This window comes from Vespa velutina, chromosome 20 (genome assembly GCF_912470025.1).
Source record: "Vespa velutina chromosome 20, iVesVel2.1, whole genome shotgun sequence".
In the NCBI taxonomy this organism is placed as follows: Eukaryota; Metazoa; Arthropoda; class Insecta; order Hymenoptera; family Vespidae; genus Vespa; species Vespa velutina.
This window is the reverse complement of record NC_062207.1, coordinates 3,531,377-3,549,927: the sequence shown is the minus strand read 5'-3', so window position 1 is coordinate 3,549,927 and position 18,551 is coordinate 3,531,377. Positions and strand designations below refer to the sequence as shown.

General features: G+C 29.5%; 4 protein-coding genes across 12 annotated transcripts in view; 1 reads left to right on the top strand and 3 right to left on the bottom strand.

The window, feature by feature from the left end:
* Positions 1-5,217, bottom strand: part of LOC124956152 (SLIT-ROBO Rho GTPase-activating protein 1-like) — a 24,478-nt gene extending 19,261 nt beyond the window's left edge. The window contains exons 1-4 of one of the 8 annotated variants that reach the window (XM_047511586.1): positions 5,018-5,217; positions 4,552-4,696; positions 4,216-4,449; positions 4,037-4,086 (exon numbers count right to left, since the gene is read on the bottom strand). In XM_047511586.1, coding sequence (XP_047367542.1) covers positions 4,037-4,086; positions 4,216-4,294 — 129 coding nt within the window. In that variant the 5' untranslated portion in view covers positions 4,295-4,449; positions 4,552-4,696; positions 5,018-5,217. Of the gene's footprint in view, positions 1-485; positions 819-3,532; positions 3,647-4,036; positions 4,087-4,215; positions 4,731-5,017 lie in introns of those variants that run through there. The other 7 variants (XM_047511587.1, XM_047511585.1, XM_047511589.1 and 4 more) reach the window with 7 other exon arrangements.
* Positions 5,218-5,833: 616 nt separating this feature from the next.
* On the bottom strand, positions 5,834-13,554 carry LOC124956161 (serine/arginine-rich splicing factor 4-like). Its single transcript, XM_047511617.1, has 10 exons — positions 13,372-13,554; positions 11,713-12,062; positions 11,412-11,593; positions 9,239-9,349; positions 9,068-9,155; positions 7,141-7,203; positions 6,865-7,047; positions 6,557-6,767; positions 6,316-6,472; positions 5,834-6,249 (listed from the first exon to the last, which is right to left on the bottom strand). The coding sequence occupies exons 2-10, from the start codon at positions 12,057-12,059 to the stop codon at positions 6,230-6,232; spliced, it is 1,362 nt and encodes a 453-aa protein (XP_047367573.1). The 5' UTR covers positions 12,060-12,062; positions 13,372-13,554; the 3' UTR covers positions 5,834-6,229.
* A 372-nt stretch (positions 13,555-13,926) lies between these two features.
* On the top strand, positions 13,927-14,927 carry LOC124956165 (RNA-binding protein 7). Its single transcript, XM_047511636.1, has 2 exons — positions 13,927-14,271; positions 14,388-14,927. Exons 1-2 carry the CDS (start codon positions 14,188-14,190, stop codon positions 14,895-14,897), a joined length of 594 nt encoding a protein of 197 aa, XP_047367592.1. The 5' UTR covers positions 13,927-14,187; the 3' UTR covers positions 14,898-14,927.
* Positions 14,928-15,232: 305 nt separating this feature from the next.
* LOC124956157 (glucose dehydrogenase [FAD, quinone]-like) lies at positions 15,233-18,414 on the bottom strand. Of its 2 annotated transcripts, none has more exons than XM_047511609.1 (11): positions 18,013-18,414; positions 17,728-17,927; positions 17,554-17,665; positions 17,319-17,453; positions 17,130-17,245; positions 16,849-17,010; positions 16,599-16,752; positions 16,381-16,541; positions 16,091-16,268; positions 15,815-16,019; positions 15,233-15,678 (listed from the first exon to the last, which is right to left on the bottom strand). In XM_047511609.1, the coding sequence occupies exons 1-11, from the start codon at positions 18,158-18,160 to the stop codon at positions 15,462-15,464; spliced, it is 1,788 nt and encodes a 595-aa protein (XP_047367565.1). In that variant the 5' UTR covers positions 18,161-18,414; the 3' UTR covers positions 15,233-15,461. The 2 variants fall into 2 exon arrangements, with proteins under 2 accessions (XP_047367565.1, XP_047367564.1); XM_047511608.1 differs by having other exon boundaries at positions 15,235-15,678; positions 16,843-17,010.
* Positions 18,415-18,551: the final 137 nt, after the last annotated feature.

Genomic DNA, 18,551 nt, shown 5'->3' with positions numbered 1-18,551 from the left:
AATTTCATAACGTATGAATTAACTCTCATCAGACTCCAATATTATACAGTAATACTGCCAACCGAATTTTTATTTTATTTTCAATATTGCATTTCAATACTGATAACATTTATATAAACAATTTTATTATAATAAACAAATACTTTATATAAAAATAATGTGGCATGTTAAAATTCATAGAATTATGTATAACAAACACAAAGCTAAAATTATGTATTAAGTATTGCCAGTAAAATAAAAATAAAAAAAAAATATTTATACAAGCATATTTGTTATAATAAATGCTGTGTGGCACGTTAAAATTTACTTAATTTTTTCACAGTTGGTTTGCCAAATATATTACTATATTTTTGAAGTAATTGATAAAAGTTAATCATCTCATTAATGTTATCCCTCTCTCTCTCTCTCTCTCTCTCTCTCCTCTCTCTTTCTCATAAACTTTTGATAAAATTTGTGTCGGCATACGTTTGATATAAAAATATTACGTGTAAATGAAATCCATTGATCCGTTTGGGAAGCTTAATCAGGATGAGAGTTTCGTTAGAAAGAACATTAGCCAGAAACATAGTGGTAGAAGCCAGCAGTTATTTCCGACGTGGGATTTCCGGAGGAACTCTTTTTTGATTTTTTCATTTTATGTATATACACCCACATTGAAGAAATCGCGTGTACCAGAAACGGAAGCAACGTGTGCTTTATATACCGTGTTCTGCTTCTTCTTCTTCTTTCTTCCCTTTATTCACCGACCACCCGGTATTGGGGTTACATATATATATATATATGTATATATATCCTTCGAGCCTTTCTTTCTTCCTACCCTATAAGATATTTTACGTTTCATTGGTATCGTATTTTTCACCATTTACTATGTACCTAATTCCGATGAATAAAACCACTATCGATGCTTTTATAATATACTGAAGAAAGATTATTATATATTATTATTAATATTTCTCTGTTAACAACAAAAGAAATTTGGAAAAAGAGAGGAGAAAAAAAATTAAAAATCATAATAATAAATGTCATTTTCTCGTTATCACGTGAATCTCTCTGTCTGTCTCTGGCTCTTTTTCTCTCTAAAAAACAATTAGATTTAATTAAAAGTTAGGAATAAAAATGTTGCAAGTTGAATAACAGTAAACAATGATATATAATGATAATAAACTTGAAAACGATTATCTAATGAATATCGTTATTACCAAGTACTCTGAGAGATCGTTTTCATATGGATAACGGTATAATGATCGGATGAGAAATCCTCTTCTCTTCTCTAGACGCAAACGTAATAAGATTTTCCATCTTTTTCTTCTCATCGAGGGCGTGGCGTTCATTCGCCGGCATAGCCGATGTTACGACGACTACTTCTTTATCTCTTGTTACACTTCATGTATTTAATACATCAAGAGCATATGTAGAATTTTATTGAACCAATGACTAATTGTTATCGCTTTTGTTGGAGACGAGTATTAAAAATGACAGAGATTAAGAATCTCTGATCGAAATTCTGTTCCATCCATTAAAATCCATTAAAATTTGCTAAAAGTCGATGAAATTTAACGTAGGTCAACGAACTTTGAGAAAATGCGGAGCGAGGAAAAATATTGCGATGGTCGGGAAAGCAAAGAAGCATGCCAAAAAAGATGGTCGATAGTAGTCTTTTTGAATTCTCCGGAGTAAGGAATCGTGTATGTTAGAAGAGAAGAAAAAAAAAAAAATAGAGAGAGAATTTCCGTCGTTTCTTTTTTCGAGAAGTGCTTATCCTGTATGTGTAAAAATATCTTTTCTGAGAGGGACAGGAAGCATCTTTTATTTTCTCTCCCCTTTTCAAAACTCTCGTCGTGTGTGCAATGCATATATACATACATACATATATCTATACATGAAAAGAAAACATTTTAACATTTCTGATAGAATGAATATTAAAAAAAAAAAGAAGAAAAAAAAGAAAAACAATTTGGCAGAGGGTACCGTTGATTCTGGCGACGGTACTACCTGTTTGTGCGAGGTGCATAACCGCGTACTTGCGAGAACTAGCCGTTAGAGAGAGAAAGATCGATATTGGACAGGGAGAGACGCGCACGCATGCACACACGCACGTGTATTCTCACGCATACTCTCTCTCTTTCTCTCTCTTTCTCTCTCTCTCTCTCAATCTATCTCTTCCTCTCTCTTTCTTTCACGTGAGAGAGAAGCAAGCTGCTCCTAAGAAAAGGTAAAACGCACAAGCCGACGACGAGTTATTTTCCGAGATAATCGTTTCTCTCTTGTGTGCGAATAAATAGCAAAAGAGAATAAAAGAAGCTTAGAAAGAAAGAGAGAGAGAGAGAGAGAGAGAGAGAGAGAGAGAGAGAGAGAGAGAGAGAGAGAGAGAGAGAGAGAGAAAGAGAGCTTTTAATCGTTTTATCGACGAATTTCATTCAAGCGTGAAAGAGTAAAGGTAGCTTCGAGAAAAGACGATATAAAAAAAGAAGAAAAGAGAAGAGAAAAAATAATATGTTGCACAAATGATAATAATAATAATAATGGCAATAATATAAAATATTATAATAATAATAATAATAATAATAATAATCCCTTTAGAAGATCTGTTAGACCAGGAGAATTCTCAACGTGATACGTACACGTAACCCTTAGGGTATACATTTTTCCATAGGGGTACGTGGAACATAAAAAATCGAGAATCGCTGTTTTAGAAACGATAGAAACCGGAAATGTATTTTTTGCTTCCGGGAATAAAGATAAATATATGACAAGTATATAGGTAAGAAAGAAAGAGATAGGTGTATATATATGTACATATATCGAAGTTGAAAAGAAGGCGAGGCGGTTAGGTTGGCAGGGCTCTATCCTGCTGTTGCTGCTGCTGCAACAGCAGTAACAGCAGCAGCAGCAGCAACAGCCTTCGTTTCTCGTATGCACCACCGACATTCCTCGAGAACGGTTATAACTGTCGATTGCCTCCTCTCTCACCATTGACTAGTATATTACTACTTACATTACTATTACTGAGATAACCACAAGCCAGCCCACGTTCTTTTTCTTTACCAATTTGATATTGAAAAAAAGATTCGAGTGTCAGTTCGAAAGTTATTATTATTATTAATATTACTATTATTATTATTGTTGTTGTTGTTATTATCGTTATTAATGTATGTATATGTGTATCGAGTAAAAGATATCAAAATTTTTTTACGATTCTTTCGATAAGTAAGAAGAAAATTCCATACACACACATACACACGCACGTGGTGGACAGCAGCAGATATACAAATGCTACATAAATTCTCTTATGACGTGTGCGTGTTTGTATACGACGAGATAGAAAATATAGATTTTCTAACAATCGTTCGAAAATAAAACGCATTATATTGACACACACACGCACACACGCACGCACGCACGCACGCACGCCTAGCTCTACATACACAACACATAAATTTGGTTATGATTTTTAGGAACTATTAAAATGAATTAATATATTGATGTAACTTAATAATCGTGAGAAATTGTTATTTCTAAATAACGATATTACCGTGAGGTTACATTCCAGGGAACATTTTCCAAGGTCTTTCTCTCTTTCTCTCTCTCTTTCTCTGTGACCGTCTATCTTTCGTAAGCCTCTAAAATACATACGCGTATGTATGCGTGCGTGTATGTGAGATGTGCATCGTGCGCGTGGAAGAGTGCGCACGCAATGTTTCGCGCGGTTCAAGTAAACGAATTCATATTTCGAAATAAACGATAAAATATGTATCTTTGTCGATGTGAAGACAAACGAACGAAAATGCATCGTGTTTCTTTTCGTTCGAGGTGAATATACAGACGACCGACGTACGTCGAGAGGAATAATAATTACGAAAGAAAAAAAAATGGCGGAAGGGGAGAATGCAAAAGAGAAATGAAAAAGAAAAGAAAGAAAGAAAGAAAGAAAGAAAGAAAAAAAAAAGATTAAAAGATGGTAAGGACGAGAAGGACAAAGAATGAAAGAATAAGGATGGAAGGTACGACAAGAGTATATAAAGAAGATTGTGTGTACCGCCAATAGAGAAAAGGACGCCGTTGATTTGTTTCTTCTTATTTTCCCCCCTTAAAAAAACAAAAAAAAGAGAAAAAAAAAGAAAGGCGAACGAATCTCACGCTTGTTAAAATAAAAATAGAGAATAAAGATGTAAGAAAAATAAAGAAAAAAAAAAAAAAAACATAAGAAAAACTTACTGTTAAAAACGAGTAATTTCCTAGTTGATCCAAGTCTTTTGATGGGCGATTTGACACCGTCGATTTCTTCCTCGTCCATTATCGTAAAGCGAACCCCACGTTTTCGACAGCAGCTTTGTGTTACTTCTCGTAGTGAACAACGACGTCGTCGTCGTCGTCGTCGTCGTCGTGGTCGGCGTCGCGGCGCGTCGGCTGGCGTCGCGTCGCCTCGTCCTCAGAGTTTCTCGATCAAGGCTAAGGGCAAGAGGATCAGAAGAGGTTGACGAGAGAGAGAAAGAGAAAGAGAGAGAGGGTTGAGAGGTGAAAGGGGAGTATAGTAGTAGTAATATCGTGCACCTCCGCGTGCGTACCTGCGCGCGGTTGGGCGCACGCGCGCACTATCACTCGCACTCGTTCTCGGCACACGGTTCGTTCGTTCGTTTGCGAGAACACTTTTCGAAGCGTTTAAGGCGCGCGCAAGACAATAACGTTTTTTTCACCGCTATTAAATTATATAATACATAATCTTTTATATCCTATTGAAATTTCGAACGTATATATATACCACACTAAGAGACCAATTCGTTTTTCCCTCCCTCCTCCATTTAATAACATATATATATATATATATATATATATATATATGAACGTATATACTACGCGACGCTTGCTCGATCAGCGTCTGTTTCCTTTCGCAAAGAGAAAGGTACGAGAGACTACGTTCGCTTTGCCTTTCGAAAGATGAAACCAAACTAAGGTCTCTCTCTCTCTCTCTCTCTCTTTCCCTCTCTCTCTTTCGCTTGTACGAAGAGAATGCTGCTACCTTAATCGTTTCAACGATGCTGAGAAACTAACTCGTGCCACTTGCTTCGACGATTCGTTGTCGTCTCTACTCCGTCGGGAGTGTGTGTACCTACGTGTGTTAAGAGAGAGAGAGAGAGAGAGAGAGAGAGGAACTGGAGGGAGCACACGCTACGGTCGATCGGTCGCTCAAGCCTTCGTTCGCCCTACTGCCGCTCCTTTTCTTATTCTCTCTCCTATCCTCTCTCTCACTCACTCACTCACTCTCTCTCTCTCTCTCTCTCTCTCTCTTTCTCTCTCTTGATTGCTCTCGAGCCAACGAAACCAGCATGCCGGTAAGATATTCTTGGATACCGAGAGCCGCTGCGTATATTTATTCGATTTGATTCGACTATATATGTATCTATATATGCGTATACTCTCTTGCGCATTACCGTTTCTCAACTTTTCGTCCTTTTCGTTACCTAGCAACCGCCAAAACCGTCGTAATACATAAATAGAAAGGAATAAAAACAATTTATGATATTAATCGCTTAAATTTTACAAAATGTACATATTCAAATGTTTATTATACGAATAATGATACATAAGCTTACCTAATATTTGTTGTAACGCTTAATTAAAAGAAAGTACGACGAGAGTTCAGAAGCAATGACGCCATTGTCTCCATGTATTTGGCGCCAGAAAATTGTTCGCTGATTGGCTGTTAAAGCAGCAATCCAAGTCGAGCCATAATTGGCTGAACTGTAGGAAACAAAGTCTAGCCATTGGCTGTAACAGTAGAAAGCGAAAGTCGAGCCGTGATTGACTAGTGCAAACAAAAAAAATAATACTGGTATCCCATTGGTTCCCTTAAGAGGCGCTTTATTTTGAATTAGTTCTTTGCATTTTAAATATCGTGGTAAATACATCTCATCATTTACCATGAATCCTTCTAACATCAATCGATGTAACACTTCTTAAATTTAATCAAATTATCGATCGTCATTTATTGTCTTTAAATAAACACATTTATATATCACGATACACTTATGTTATCCACAAAAAGATGATAAAAATCTAACTCTCTAGATTATCGCATTTAAATAAAATAATAAAAATTTAAAAGAGAATTGTTTAAAATTAACATTAAAAATGTACTGCTAAGGCACATATAAATAATAAACGTAAGATAAAATATATGTATTGTATAAAAGTAAAGGTTAAAATATCATTCCTCTTGTAATTTTTCACATTAAAACATTGGTCCAAATCCTGAGAAGAAAAGTTTTCTTTTCAATACTATTGTTATCATACAGCTTATCCTAGAGAAGAACTTACTGTAATTAGGTGGGGGACCTAATCTATATACGTTGGGTGGTATAATACGAGGTGGAAATGGTCTTATTTGTCTTATTAGCGGATGAGGTAATCTGCCTGTAGCCATAGGAATTCGGCCCCTAATCGACATTATTGGTTCTACCATCATAGGTCGTGGCTGAAAGTTTACATATTGATTATATCGTTTTTTGTTTATTAATTACAATAATTGGGAGAATAATCAGTGTATCATAATATGTACCCCATAATAAACAGGATAAGGCACCTGGTTGAACGGATGGGATGGTACCATTTGTCGCTCCCTGTACCTATTATCTCTGGATCTAGAATGAGATCTAGAACGAGATCTACTAGAACGAGATCTAGACCTTCTTTCCCTTTCTCTGTTACCTACTGGACGATTTCTGGATTTATTGCTGCTATTGCTTCCCTCTTCCTTACGCGATTCATTTCTATTTTAATTACAATAAATGTATAAACTTGATTACATCGACATAAAAAAAACAATACTATGCTCTTCTATTATTTTCTTTCTTTCATTATGCTCACCTATGACGAAAATCTTGCTTGGAATAAGAATCACGTCGATGATCTCTATATTCTTGAAATGGGCTCTCTCTATTTCGAGATGATCTGTATCTGCCGCTTGGACGATCGTCTCCCTTGTATTTGTTTCTTCTTTCTTTACTTCTTTCTCTACTTCTTTCTCTTCTTCTTTCTCTTCTTTGCCCTCTGCAAAACATATAATATTTTTAAATATTTTAATATTAAGCTCTTCTAACCAATCGTTAAGACATGTATTTTAAAATAAAATAGATAAATTACCCATCACTTGTTCTGCTAGTATAACGATCAAATTTATAACTTGAATCTTTTGAATCTTTGGATCTATAATAAAACATTCCAATAAATAATCGAATAGAAATATATTTCCAACATATGTGTCATGTACCGATCTTAATATTTTCTTCAACAAATGTTAATTTGTTCAAAACGTATAATTTTATAATTTTTTATTAATATTATATAAGAAAAATGTCACTAAAGACTTCTCGGTACATCACACGAATGTAATCTATGAATTATAGCAATACTCTATTTAAAAAATCCATATTTTATTTTTATATCCACATTGTTCTTATTGTTAATGATTATTATTACGACTAGAATTTCAGTGTAAAATTAAATATCAGTTAAATGTAATCTTCTTTTAGTGTTACGGATTAAATAAAATCTTTACAATAAATATTGCCTATATCTGTAAAAGTATTAAACAATTCACACATGAATTTATACAAAACATCTATATGCCAGGATAATAACAGATCATGCATATATATTCTCAAAGTATGGATCTATTTGGACATATTTAATATACCTTATTTAAATAAGAAGAAAAATAACATATTTTATAAAAGAAAATAGAATAAAAAATAATTATTTGTATATATAATGAGAAAATAATGTAATATATTTACAGTGTATACGACTCACCTCATAACATATAACTCTAAAATAATTATGTATATTGAATTATTATTTATATCAAAGTACATATGTCAACAATGAGACAAATGTCCATCGAATAAGCAGAGATGTTTAATAAGTACTGTGATAAGCAATGTGATGATCAGAAGGTTACAATAAAAGCCCTAACAAAAGCCCTTGTACTATAAGTATGTCGCAAGAAAAAAATTGTATGAACAAGAATAAATAGCATGATTAATGAAAAGAAGCATGTGTAAACTAATACACTACACAATAGAGTTTCATCCATATCGTTGTTCGTGTCTCTTCTGCCAATCCTTGTGAAGCATTAGTAAAGCTAGAACAAAACAAATTATAGTAACAAAAAGCAAACATGCATAAAGTAAAATTCAAATGGATTTTGAACTTTAAAGTAAATCTATAATTATCTGCAATAAATATGATAATTATTCTACAAAACAAAAATACATGCCTCAATGTTTTTTTACATTGAGAATGTAGACATCACTGTACATTACTTTTTTTGCATTTTGCATCCATAAGTGTATATTCTTGTAAAACGTGTAATCACATTTCTATTTAAGAGAAATATATATGGTGTATATCGATTATAATATTAATTAAAGCTAAAGGCTAAATATATACTGTACTCTGGGAATGTGTTTGAAAGGAAAAAAGCTAAATTATTAATCCTTATAAATGAAAGGTAGCATTCATGAAAAATGAAAAATGAAAAATGAAAATTGAACAAGCATAATAAAATAAAATAAGTATGAGTGCAAAAAATATTGATATTACACTGTAACCTTCTTCTATTTTTTTTAAGAAAAAGAATGTCCAGTAATATGTTTAATCCTTTATATTATATAGGATCATTTTATAAAATTTTCTATGGCGATCTCTTAAGATTCTTTTTCAAAAATACCCTGTATATTGCAATACTCGACATGATCTTGAGCAATACTACCTAATTAACGAACTTTACAATACTTGGTATATAATCCACTTCTTATTCCATTTATTCCAAAATTAATTATTATTATTGTTATATCCATATTAATGTATTATGTATTAATACGTATTAATATATATGTATTAGTAAATATGTTATATACTAATATATATATATATAGTAATTATGTTATATACTAATATATATATATATATATATATATATATATGATATATATATACACACATATATGATATATATATATACACACAAATATCCAGATAAATCCTTTCTATTAACCCAACTACATACTTGGATCGATAAGATGAAGAACGTTGACTACGGTGTCGTAATGAATTAGAGGATGGAGAGCGTCTTCTAAAGGATTTTGACCTGTTAACTGATATCAAATGTTGAAGTGTAAAAAAAAACTCAATCCTGGAAACACATATAATTTTCATATTTACTAATTATATAAACCACCTGAATCTCCACTTTCTACAGCTATCACCGTACGACGTTCTTTAATTTCTTCAACTTTCTTGGAAGTACTCTCTATTTCTTCTCGCTCAAATATAGGCTTCGATCCTTCTCCTACTCGACACACATAAAATGAAAGAATTAATTATACATGTGTACAACTATAAAATATTTAATATATAAAGCGAGAAAGCAATAGCAAATAACATAAGCATTCTGCATTTTTTACACCAACTTTTGTTATTGTAATAATCTGAGTGCTTTTAAATAATTGTAAATCGTGTCATTTAAATTTTTATGCATTATTAATATTTTATATAAATATTAGACATTTACCATATCTGTTACATGTTCTTATACCATTTATAGTTTCTTTATAAAAATATTATGAAATATTGTGTATCAAAGCTCAATAAAAATAATTAAGTTAAATGCTACATATGAAACTTTCTAAGATTCTTTCATTCACTTTATCCTATTTTTTTATATTTATCTTCTATGTGCTTTATATTATATCAATTAATTTTAATTTAATATATTTATCAACTTTAATTTCATATATTGATTAAGATCAGAAATTTTGATTGCTGAAATAAAACTCCTCAATATCTTCACTGGGTTAGTCTTCCTGATGAAATATTGCCAACTAGTAAAAATAGCACTTGGACACTACTAAAAACACAGATATGAACAAATTAACAATATAGCAATGAAAAAATAATTTAATTAATGAAATTCACTGCACTGTTAATATCACTGTTTTATTTATCTTCCGAGACGTTCATTTTCTATAACATTTCTCAGCTTATGATAATGTAATTCTAATTAAATTAATTCACTATCACAAATAAATGTAATTACAACCACACTATCATAGAGAAATATTTCTATCTTTATCTATATACACTAAAACATAGACAGTTTAATACACAAGATATTTTCACAAAGATAGCACTGTTCACTGTACGATAGAACTTTAGTAATCAACATTTTTATTTTTTTTTTTCTTTTTTTTAATTTTACGAAGCAAATTATGTACATGATGTAGTTATAACAGCACATAAATTTTTTTATATAAATAATCTTCAAGTTGAATAAAGACTTGATTTTGAAGAATTCTCAATATTTTTAATATCCTTTTAAAAAAATATTGTCATGCCACAAATGATTTTTCAACTGATGGACCATATTAGTATTTCATAAAGAATTATTAATCATGCAAGAAAGTTATCAATTCAAATATGTAATAAAATCTATATAAATAAAAGATATGCAATAAAAACATATAAATATAGAATATTTCTCTTTACAAATATATATATATATATATATACAAACATATTACAAGGATATATCCTTAACTTGAATGTTATAATATTTGCAATCATAATCCTTTGATCATCATTTATCAAAAAAGTATATATTTATGAATACTTATGAATTTAAAAGGTATGAAAAAAAAAAAAAAAAGAATAATCTCAATTATATGCAATATATTGCTCAATAGTAAGAAAAGAAGAGTAGAAAGCAAAGGAAATATTAAGCAAATCAATATTAGCAATTGTAATATCTATAAAGTCGTGCTTACACTTAACTGTATGAATAATTCATAATCCAGCGTTGCATTTGAAGTGAACTATATCCTGAATGGATAAACAGAAATTAATTATTAAATATGAAAATTTATATATAAGGAGAAATTGTGATTATAATAGACGATGTCTTATCTTCTGCTATCTTCATAGTGGAATATTACTATTTCATAATAAGTATCTTCAAGTGACGCACGCGGAAAGAATAATAAATATTACCCTAAAATATCTAGAAAAATTCTTTCTTCCTTTTTTTATTATTTTTTTTTTTTTTCTATTTTTAAGATAAAACTTGTGAAGGACCATTTATATAATAATGAATATAATGCAGATTAATTAATAACGAATATAATGCAGATTTTAAATATGAAAGAACAGAAATACAAGTATATTCACGATTGAAAATATACTCATTATTTAAATTATGCCTTAAAAGGCCTATCATTGTATCTATAAAACAGTAGAACAGCATATGTGTTTCTACATATTCTAATATATTTTCATTGCAGTCAAACATCCTATACTATTTCTCTTTTCATTGATATTTTGTCTCTGAATAAACATAAAGTAATATAATAGTTTACCGCTTCTTCTTATTATGATTACATCCTCAGGGTTAATAATGTCCCGTTGCAATTCACTTATTTGTCCTTTCACAGGTATATTTCTATGAATATCTACTTTTATACAATGAAGTTCTTTTTCGCTTATTTGAGTTCCTTCTGGACCTTTGAATAGGGATGTTGTACCACATGAAGTATTTGATCTAAATATTCAAAATTCGTATGTATCTATTTAAACTAAATCGAGTATTAATTGAACCCTCTCGGAATATAAACATTGTTTAAATCAAGTTGTATTCATATATGTAATAACTTTACTTACTTCCCTGGTATAGCTGGTGATTTAGAACTTGTAGCTGTAGCACTTTTTATACATACATTTTCTAAAGATCTATCTCTAGTTCTACTTTTACTATTACTTTCATCCGTTAATCTTCCTCTGCTGTGACTTGCGCCTTGTTCACGAGCTCGTTTTAATTCATATTCTAATATCATTTTTTGTTTTAATCTTTCATGTTCTCTTTCTAGTTCTTGCTGAATTAACCATTGTTGTCTTCGTCTCTGTCTTCCTTCCTCCAATCTTGAATGTGGTTGACTGTTATGATCATCTTTGCGCAATTCTTTTCGCCTCTCATCATTACTTCCAAGACTAGAACTACTCCTCTTCATCTTCTATAAAAAAATATATGTAACATAGGCTTATAACTGTTAAATCTATTACTAAAGTTTTGTCATTAATCTCATATTCAAAAATTTTATCTGTAGTAAAGATAAATCTAAGATTTAATTAACCGATGAATAGAATTCAGTTTTATTTTCATAATGATTAACTATCAATTCTAAATATTATACTAATATCGATCAGATAATAATCTCAACTAAATCTTTATTCAATTATATTAATGATCATGAGTCTACATAACTAATTAATAAAAAACAATGCCAAGTCTGTCTAAAATATATTACTTGAATCGCAATAATCAGTATCATTCTTTCTAACCTAATAGTACTCAGTACAGAATCCATATTATTTTCTTCTGCAATACTTAATACAATACTCATATTAAATAAAACTGAATCTTTTAATATTATATTATTATCTCAGCAATACTTAGTACTACATCCATATTATTTGTATTACAATATTCAACATTATATAGGCAATATCTCAATACTATATCCACCACATTAAATAAAAAGCAATACTTAGAAACATCATTCATCCACATGAAATAATATGCAATACTTAGGACTATATCCGTATCATTTGTATTACAATACTCAATACCAAATATCCACATTAAATAAAAAGCAACACTTAGAATTATATCCACATGAAATAATATGCAATACTTAGGGCTATATCCATATTATTTGTATTACAATACTCAATACCATATCCACATTAAACAAAAAGCAATACTTAGGACTACATCTACATGAAATAATATGCAATACTTAGGACTATATCCACATTGAATAAAAAGCAATACTTGGAACTATATCCATATGAAATAAAACATTTTAGTTGTTTTATTATATCCACATTATTTTTATAGAAATACTCAATATGTACTATATCGATTATTAAATAAAAAGCAATCATTCACAGTATATTACGTATAATTAAAACGCAATTCTAATTAGAGAATGAAACAAAAGAATTACTAAATATAAATTTATCAATTATATTCATATTAATTGTACAGCATTATTCGATTATTCAAATTCATAATAGCAATAAAATGCTTCGAATTGATGTAATGATAATATTTCTTACATTCGACAGCTTCATTTAATAATATTAAAATCGAATGCCACATATTTGTACATTAAAGAATGAAAAGAAAAATGTTACATCGCATGTAAAAATAAGCGCAATTTAAATTTTATGATAATATTCATTTTTATCGCATAGACGCCAATATGGAAATACGCATTTGCATTGTCGCACGTATAACGATTAAATAAAATATATTACCTTTAAAAAGACCAACAAATCGAAGATCGATCTATATTGCAATCCAATTTTCTGGATTTGATCGTTTGATCAATTTATTTCACCTTCATTGATTCGAAATGAAGCAAATTTATCTTCTTTGCGGCACGAAATGAGAGTCCAGCAGTCTTCTACAGCTAATCAAACAAGAAAGTTGAAGATGGCGGAAAACACTATTGCCACTATCATGCGAACGATGACGTCGTCTGTGATTGAACGATACGATCGATTACAATTTTCTATCAACCAATGAGCGACGAGTAAACATATCTCTCTTTCTTTCTTTTGAAGAGAATCTCTAAAATTTCTTTTTATCATTTGTTGGCTTATTTCATAAAAGCTAAAAAATAATAAATCCGTGTAGATATTCGTATATTTAAAAAAGAAATTAAATTATGTTCTATATACATTTACATACTGACTGAGTTATACGATCAATCAGAGTTAGCGATTGGATTGATAACGAGACTCTTGATTGGTTGTACCGGGTTTAGCTGTCCAATCGCGAGCGTTATAACGTATCGATATGCATACAATCGTTTTATGTATGTACCATCTATACAAAATTCTATAATTATAAATATTATTTGTAAATAATAATTTTTTTTTGTGGAATATTGTGATTTAACGAAAAATTATATTAATTTTCTATTTTCCCTTATTAAAATTAATTATGTTACGGAGCGTGCAATAACATTTTCAAGAATAAACATTTACCACGGATTTTAGGAAGCTTCTCTAAGTATACAGAATAAAGTCTCAATGATTAAGCGAATGAAACGATGAAAATATAGCAAAATGGATGACGATATACGTACATTGTGGTGTGGAAATTTAAGTGACAAAGTTACAGAGAATATTCTTTACGAATTATTTTTACAGGTTGATTTTTGTTTTATTTGTATAAATAACAAGAATACCGGGAAAGATATAGTATAGGGTTATTTATATAATATCTTTATACCTAACATAAATCTGTAATTTGTTCATTGCCATAGGGTGGTCCAGTACAAAGAGTTGCTATTCCTAAAGATCGTGATGGGAAGCACAGAACTTATGGATTTATAACGTATAAACATGTAAGTTCTGTACCATATGCTTTAGACCTTTTTGATGGGACAAGATTATTTGACCGGACTATTAATATGAAAACAAGAAATAATATAGAATTACCGCAAGTAGAAAAACAAAGACAGGAACACATTTATAATTTAAATCATCTACTTCATTTGGGTCAACAAACGTTTATAGGAAACTTTATGCCAAATGTAGGTTCAGGTATGCTTCCTACGAATATAGTACAAAATACAGTTTCGTATACTGGCAAAATTGATACTCATCGTGATGATAGACATTCTAGAAGTTATCATCCTTATCATCGTGATCATGAAAATAATAAATATGATCACCATAAAGAACATAGATCCTATGAAAGTAGAAGTAATAGTAGTCATTCAAGTGATTATTCAAAACATAGTAATTATAAAAATAGTAGAAGATATTATTGATATTTAAAAATATAAATCTGATAAAATGAAGAGAAGGTATATATTTTTTCTTTAATGGGATACATTTATTTAAAAAAGAGCTAATACTTTTCTTAATATTATAGTAAGTAAACTTCTGATATAATAACTTTGTTTTGAAGCAAAGGTTGCTTTAAATTATGGATTATTGTTTGTATTCTTGATGGGTGAAATTTTGAAAAAAGAAAATTCTTCTTTTAATTTCAATAAATACGTCTTTTCAATTATTTTTTTCTTTTTTAATTGTATTATAAAACATATTTAGTTTTATAATCGTAGTATTAAAAATGATTAATAATCATAATATTATCATTTGTATGAGCATATATGTACAATCTTATTATAGAGAATAATAATTAATTAAATAACTAAATAATTATTTCTATAAAACTAAAATATAATATAATATATAGGAAGACTTACCTATTGAGTATATCTTAAACATCGTTCTTGTTATTTAGAATAACAAAATATTTTCTTATTTTTAAAGACAAGTAATATATTGCAGATAAGAATAATAATATTAATTTAAGAAATTCAAGTTAATTATGGATAACAAAGCCTATTGCAAATATTAAATGTATAACATAACAGAGATGTATTATTATAGTTTCTAAAATTGTGCAATTGTTTATTTTTTATTTGTTTTAAAATATCAACAGCTTTTTTTGCCATCATTATGAGAGCAGCATTTATATTGCCGCTAGGTAGAGATGGTAATACTGATGCATCCACAACATATAAATTTTTTATATTATATACCCTACAATAAATTTTTATTTCTCAATAAAAGCATCAAAACTAAATTAATATAAAGTGGATTTTTTTTATAGTGCGAATCAGTAATGAATGATTACTTTTGAAAATATATATTAAAAAGTAACTGATCTCTTATTTACCTGAACGATGTATCGACAACATCTCCCATACGACATGTACCTGCAGGGTGATAAGCAGTTAATGATAAATGTCGTATATAGCATTTCCAATATTCTAAAGAATCAAATTCATTAGCCTCACAGCCTGGAAAAGATTTTTTGTAAAGAGATGCACCTAGCTTTTTCATGGCATTTGTGTTAATGAGCTTCTTTAAATATTGTATACCTGTAAAACGCATAATGTATTTATTATATGATAAATAATAAATTCATTAATTAATCAAACATTGTTGTTACCATCTATAAGAGCATCAATATCGTATTTATTAGACAGATATTTTGGATCAATTAAAGGTTCATCAGAAGGATCCTTACTACGAAGTTTCACTTCTCCTAAACTTTTTGGATGTAACAAAACTGGTGCAATTGTTACAACATTATCATTCTCTAAAGGTGAGAAGTATTTAGCATACACCTATCAAAAAAAGAAAAAAAAAATATATATATATATATAATAAATCTATATTATTTACATGTATTAGTTTCAATCTTCCTAATTAAGCTCAAACTTAAAATTATATCATTACCTCATCAGATATTCCCATTGCTTCTTTGAGAACTATGCCATAATTCGTTGATATACCAAGAGGTAATATTATTAATTGTAAATCTGGTTTTGAGAATTTATTTTCTTGTAAAGTACTGTGAAATGTTCCTAAAACTTCAATACCCGAGGATGTCCATGGTCCTAAAATGATAATACTAGATGTATTTCTTCCTCCTTCATTATATTATTGTTATTTACCTTTGCCAAAAAAGAAATAATTTAATAATGCCATAGGATTAAGAGCATTAATCATACTAATAGATAAACTCATCTTCAGTCTTACTAAATCAATACCAGTCAGAACATGATCCATTAAATTTTGACCCACTGGCAAGTCATTGATCACTTTGATCTAATAAATTATACAGTTTTTACATTAGAATATCAATTTTAAATAATTATGGAAAACATTACTTCTAAAGTAAATGTATAAAGAATTTACATTCACATCTTTTAAATGTTTTTCTGGGCCTATTCCAGAGAGCATCAGTAATTTTGGACTACCAATTACACCAGCACTAACGATGACACCATCATTAGCTGTGATTTTGGAAGTTCTACCAAATTTTGTAAACTGTATTCCTGTAGCCTTTTTTGAGTTTAGTAAAACCTATTAAAATAAACAACATACATACATATATATATATATATGTGTGTGTGTGTGTGTGTGTGTGTGTGTATATTAAATAGAAATATATAGTTTACATGTAATAATTATGATAAACATACTTTATCAACTCGTGCATGAGTAATAATGTCCAAAGTATGTTGATATTTTCTATATAACATGTCATCCGTACTCCATCTTCTTCCATTGTCAGCAAATAATTGAACCTTCATGAAACCTAAATAAATGAACATCTAGATATTCTTATAGATTTTATACATTATTAACAGTTTAATAAAATATAATAGCACCTGTATCTAAAGCTTCATTTATATTACTAACTTTTCCATCAATTTCCACTATACCCTTTAATATCGCATTAACAAGATCAGTATGCCATCTTGATTTTTGTATTTTCACTGAATCATTTTTCCCAATTATATAATCTATAATGATATAATTATATCTATATGATATAAAAATATTAATAGTGCAGCAGATGTAGAATGTGATACAAAAATACATAAAATTATATTATTTAAATACCATTAAAATCAGGAAACCAGTTGGCATAATCTTGAGGATGTCCACGTACATATGTCATATAATTCAATCTACTCGTTCCACCAAGAATTTTTCCCATTGGCCATTTACTTTGCTATAAACGAACACATTATTAGATATTAATACAAAATATTGTAATTTGTCTTATTTACATACGTTGTTTTTTAAAGCTTTACAAGCATTATGCTGGGGTACAGTAATATATTGCCAATCATATATACTGTTTTGTAATAATGGTGACAATAAGGGTATATCTAAAAATGGTGGTGCCGTACCACCAGCTTCTACTAATAACACACTTTGTCCATTCTCTGCTAATCTTGCAGCAATAATTGCACCAGAAGTTCCAGCTCCAACTGCAAAAGAAACAATTAGAAGATGAGCAATGGGAAATATTAGCTTATTGTAACTATTTTTGTGTTAACTATAGATAAAACGTACCAACTATATAATCATAGTTTGGTTTAAAGGCATTAAATGTAAACAATTGTCCAAATACATCCAACAAATAGGCTAAGTTAATATAACATGTAAATAAAAATACTAATGTACCACTTGTTATAAATATTAAATATTTTAGAATTAACATTTTCTTTCTCTAATTGTACTTAGAAATTATTTATATATTCATTATAAATATACAATTTTTGTGTCTTTAAATGAAACCACGTTTGGGTCTTTGCATTGATTCCTTTGAAGACGGCCTATATAATTCTAACCTATATAATAGGTCACAGACATGTGGGCAAGATATTTACCTAATTCTAGGGAATATATTCAAACTAGGAAATAAAACATTTTTAATTACAATTCTACAAAAATATAAATAAAATCTTTTGTCTAAAACTTACTAAGCAAATAATGTAATATTTTCAATATTGACTTCGTCAAATCAATGTGAACAGAAATTTGTAAATCTTCAAATATTCATGTTTGCTTTTAATTTCATTTTTCATTACAGAAAGAAAGATTCACTTGAA

Bases quoted from the DNA above. Each gene is read 5' to 3' on its own strand.
- LOC124956161 (XM_047511617.1), bottom strand. From the start codon at position 12,059: ATGAAGAGGAGTAGTTCTAGTCTTGGAAGTAATGATGAGAGGCGAAAA. The intron at 7,048-7,140 runs GTAATTTATCTA...TATGTTTTGCAG, and splicing joins ACTAGCAGAACAAGTGATGG to AGGGCAAAGAAGAGAAAGAA. The intron at 6,768-6,864 runs GTGAGCATAATG...TAATTAAAATAG, and splicing joins AAGCAAGATTTTCGTCATAG to AAATGAATCGCGTAAGGAAG.
- LOC124956165 (XM_047511636.1), top strand. From the start codon at position 14,188: ATGGATGACGATATACGTACATTGTGGTGTGGAAATTTAAGTGACAAA. The intron at 14,272-14,387 runs GTTGATTTTTGT...TCATTGCCATAG, and splicing joins TTTACGAATTATTTTTACAG to GGTGGTCCAGTACAAAGAGT.
- LOC124956157 (XM_047511608.1), bottom strand. From the start codon at position 18,160: ATGTTAATTCTAAAATATTTAATATTTATAACAAGTGGTACATTAGTA. The intron at 16,269-16,380 runs GTAATGATATAA...TTTTTTTGATAG, and splicing joins CAATGGGAATATCTGATGAG to GTGTATGCTAAATACTTCTC. The intron at 16,020-16,090 runs GTAACAACAATG...TGCGTTTTACAG, and splicing joins TATTGATGCTCTTATAGATG to GTATACAATATTTAAAGAAG.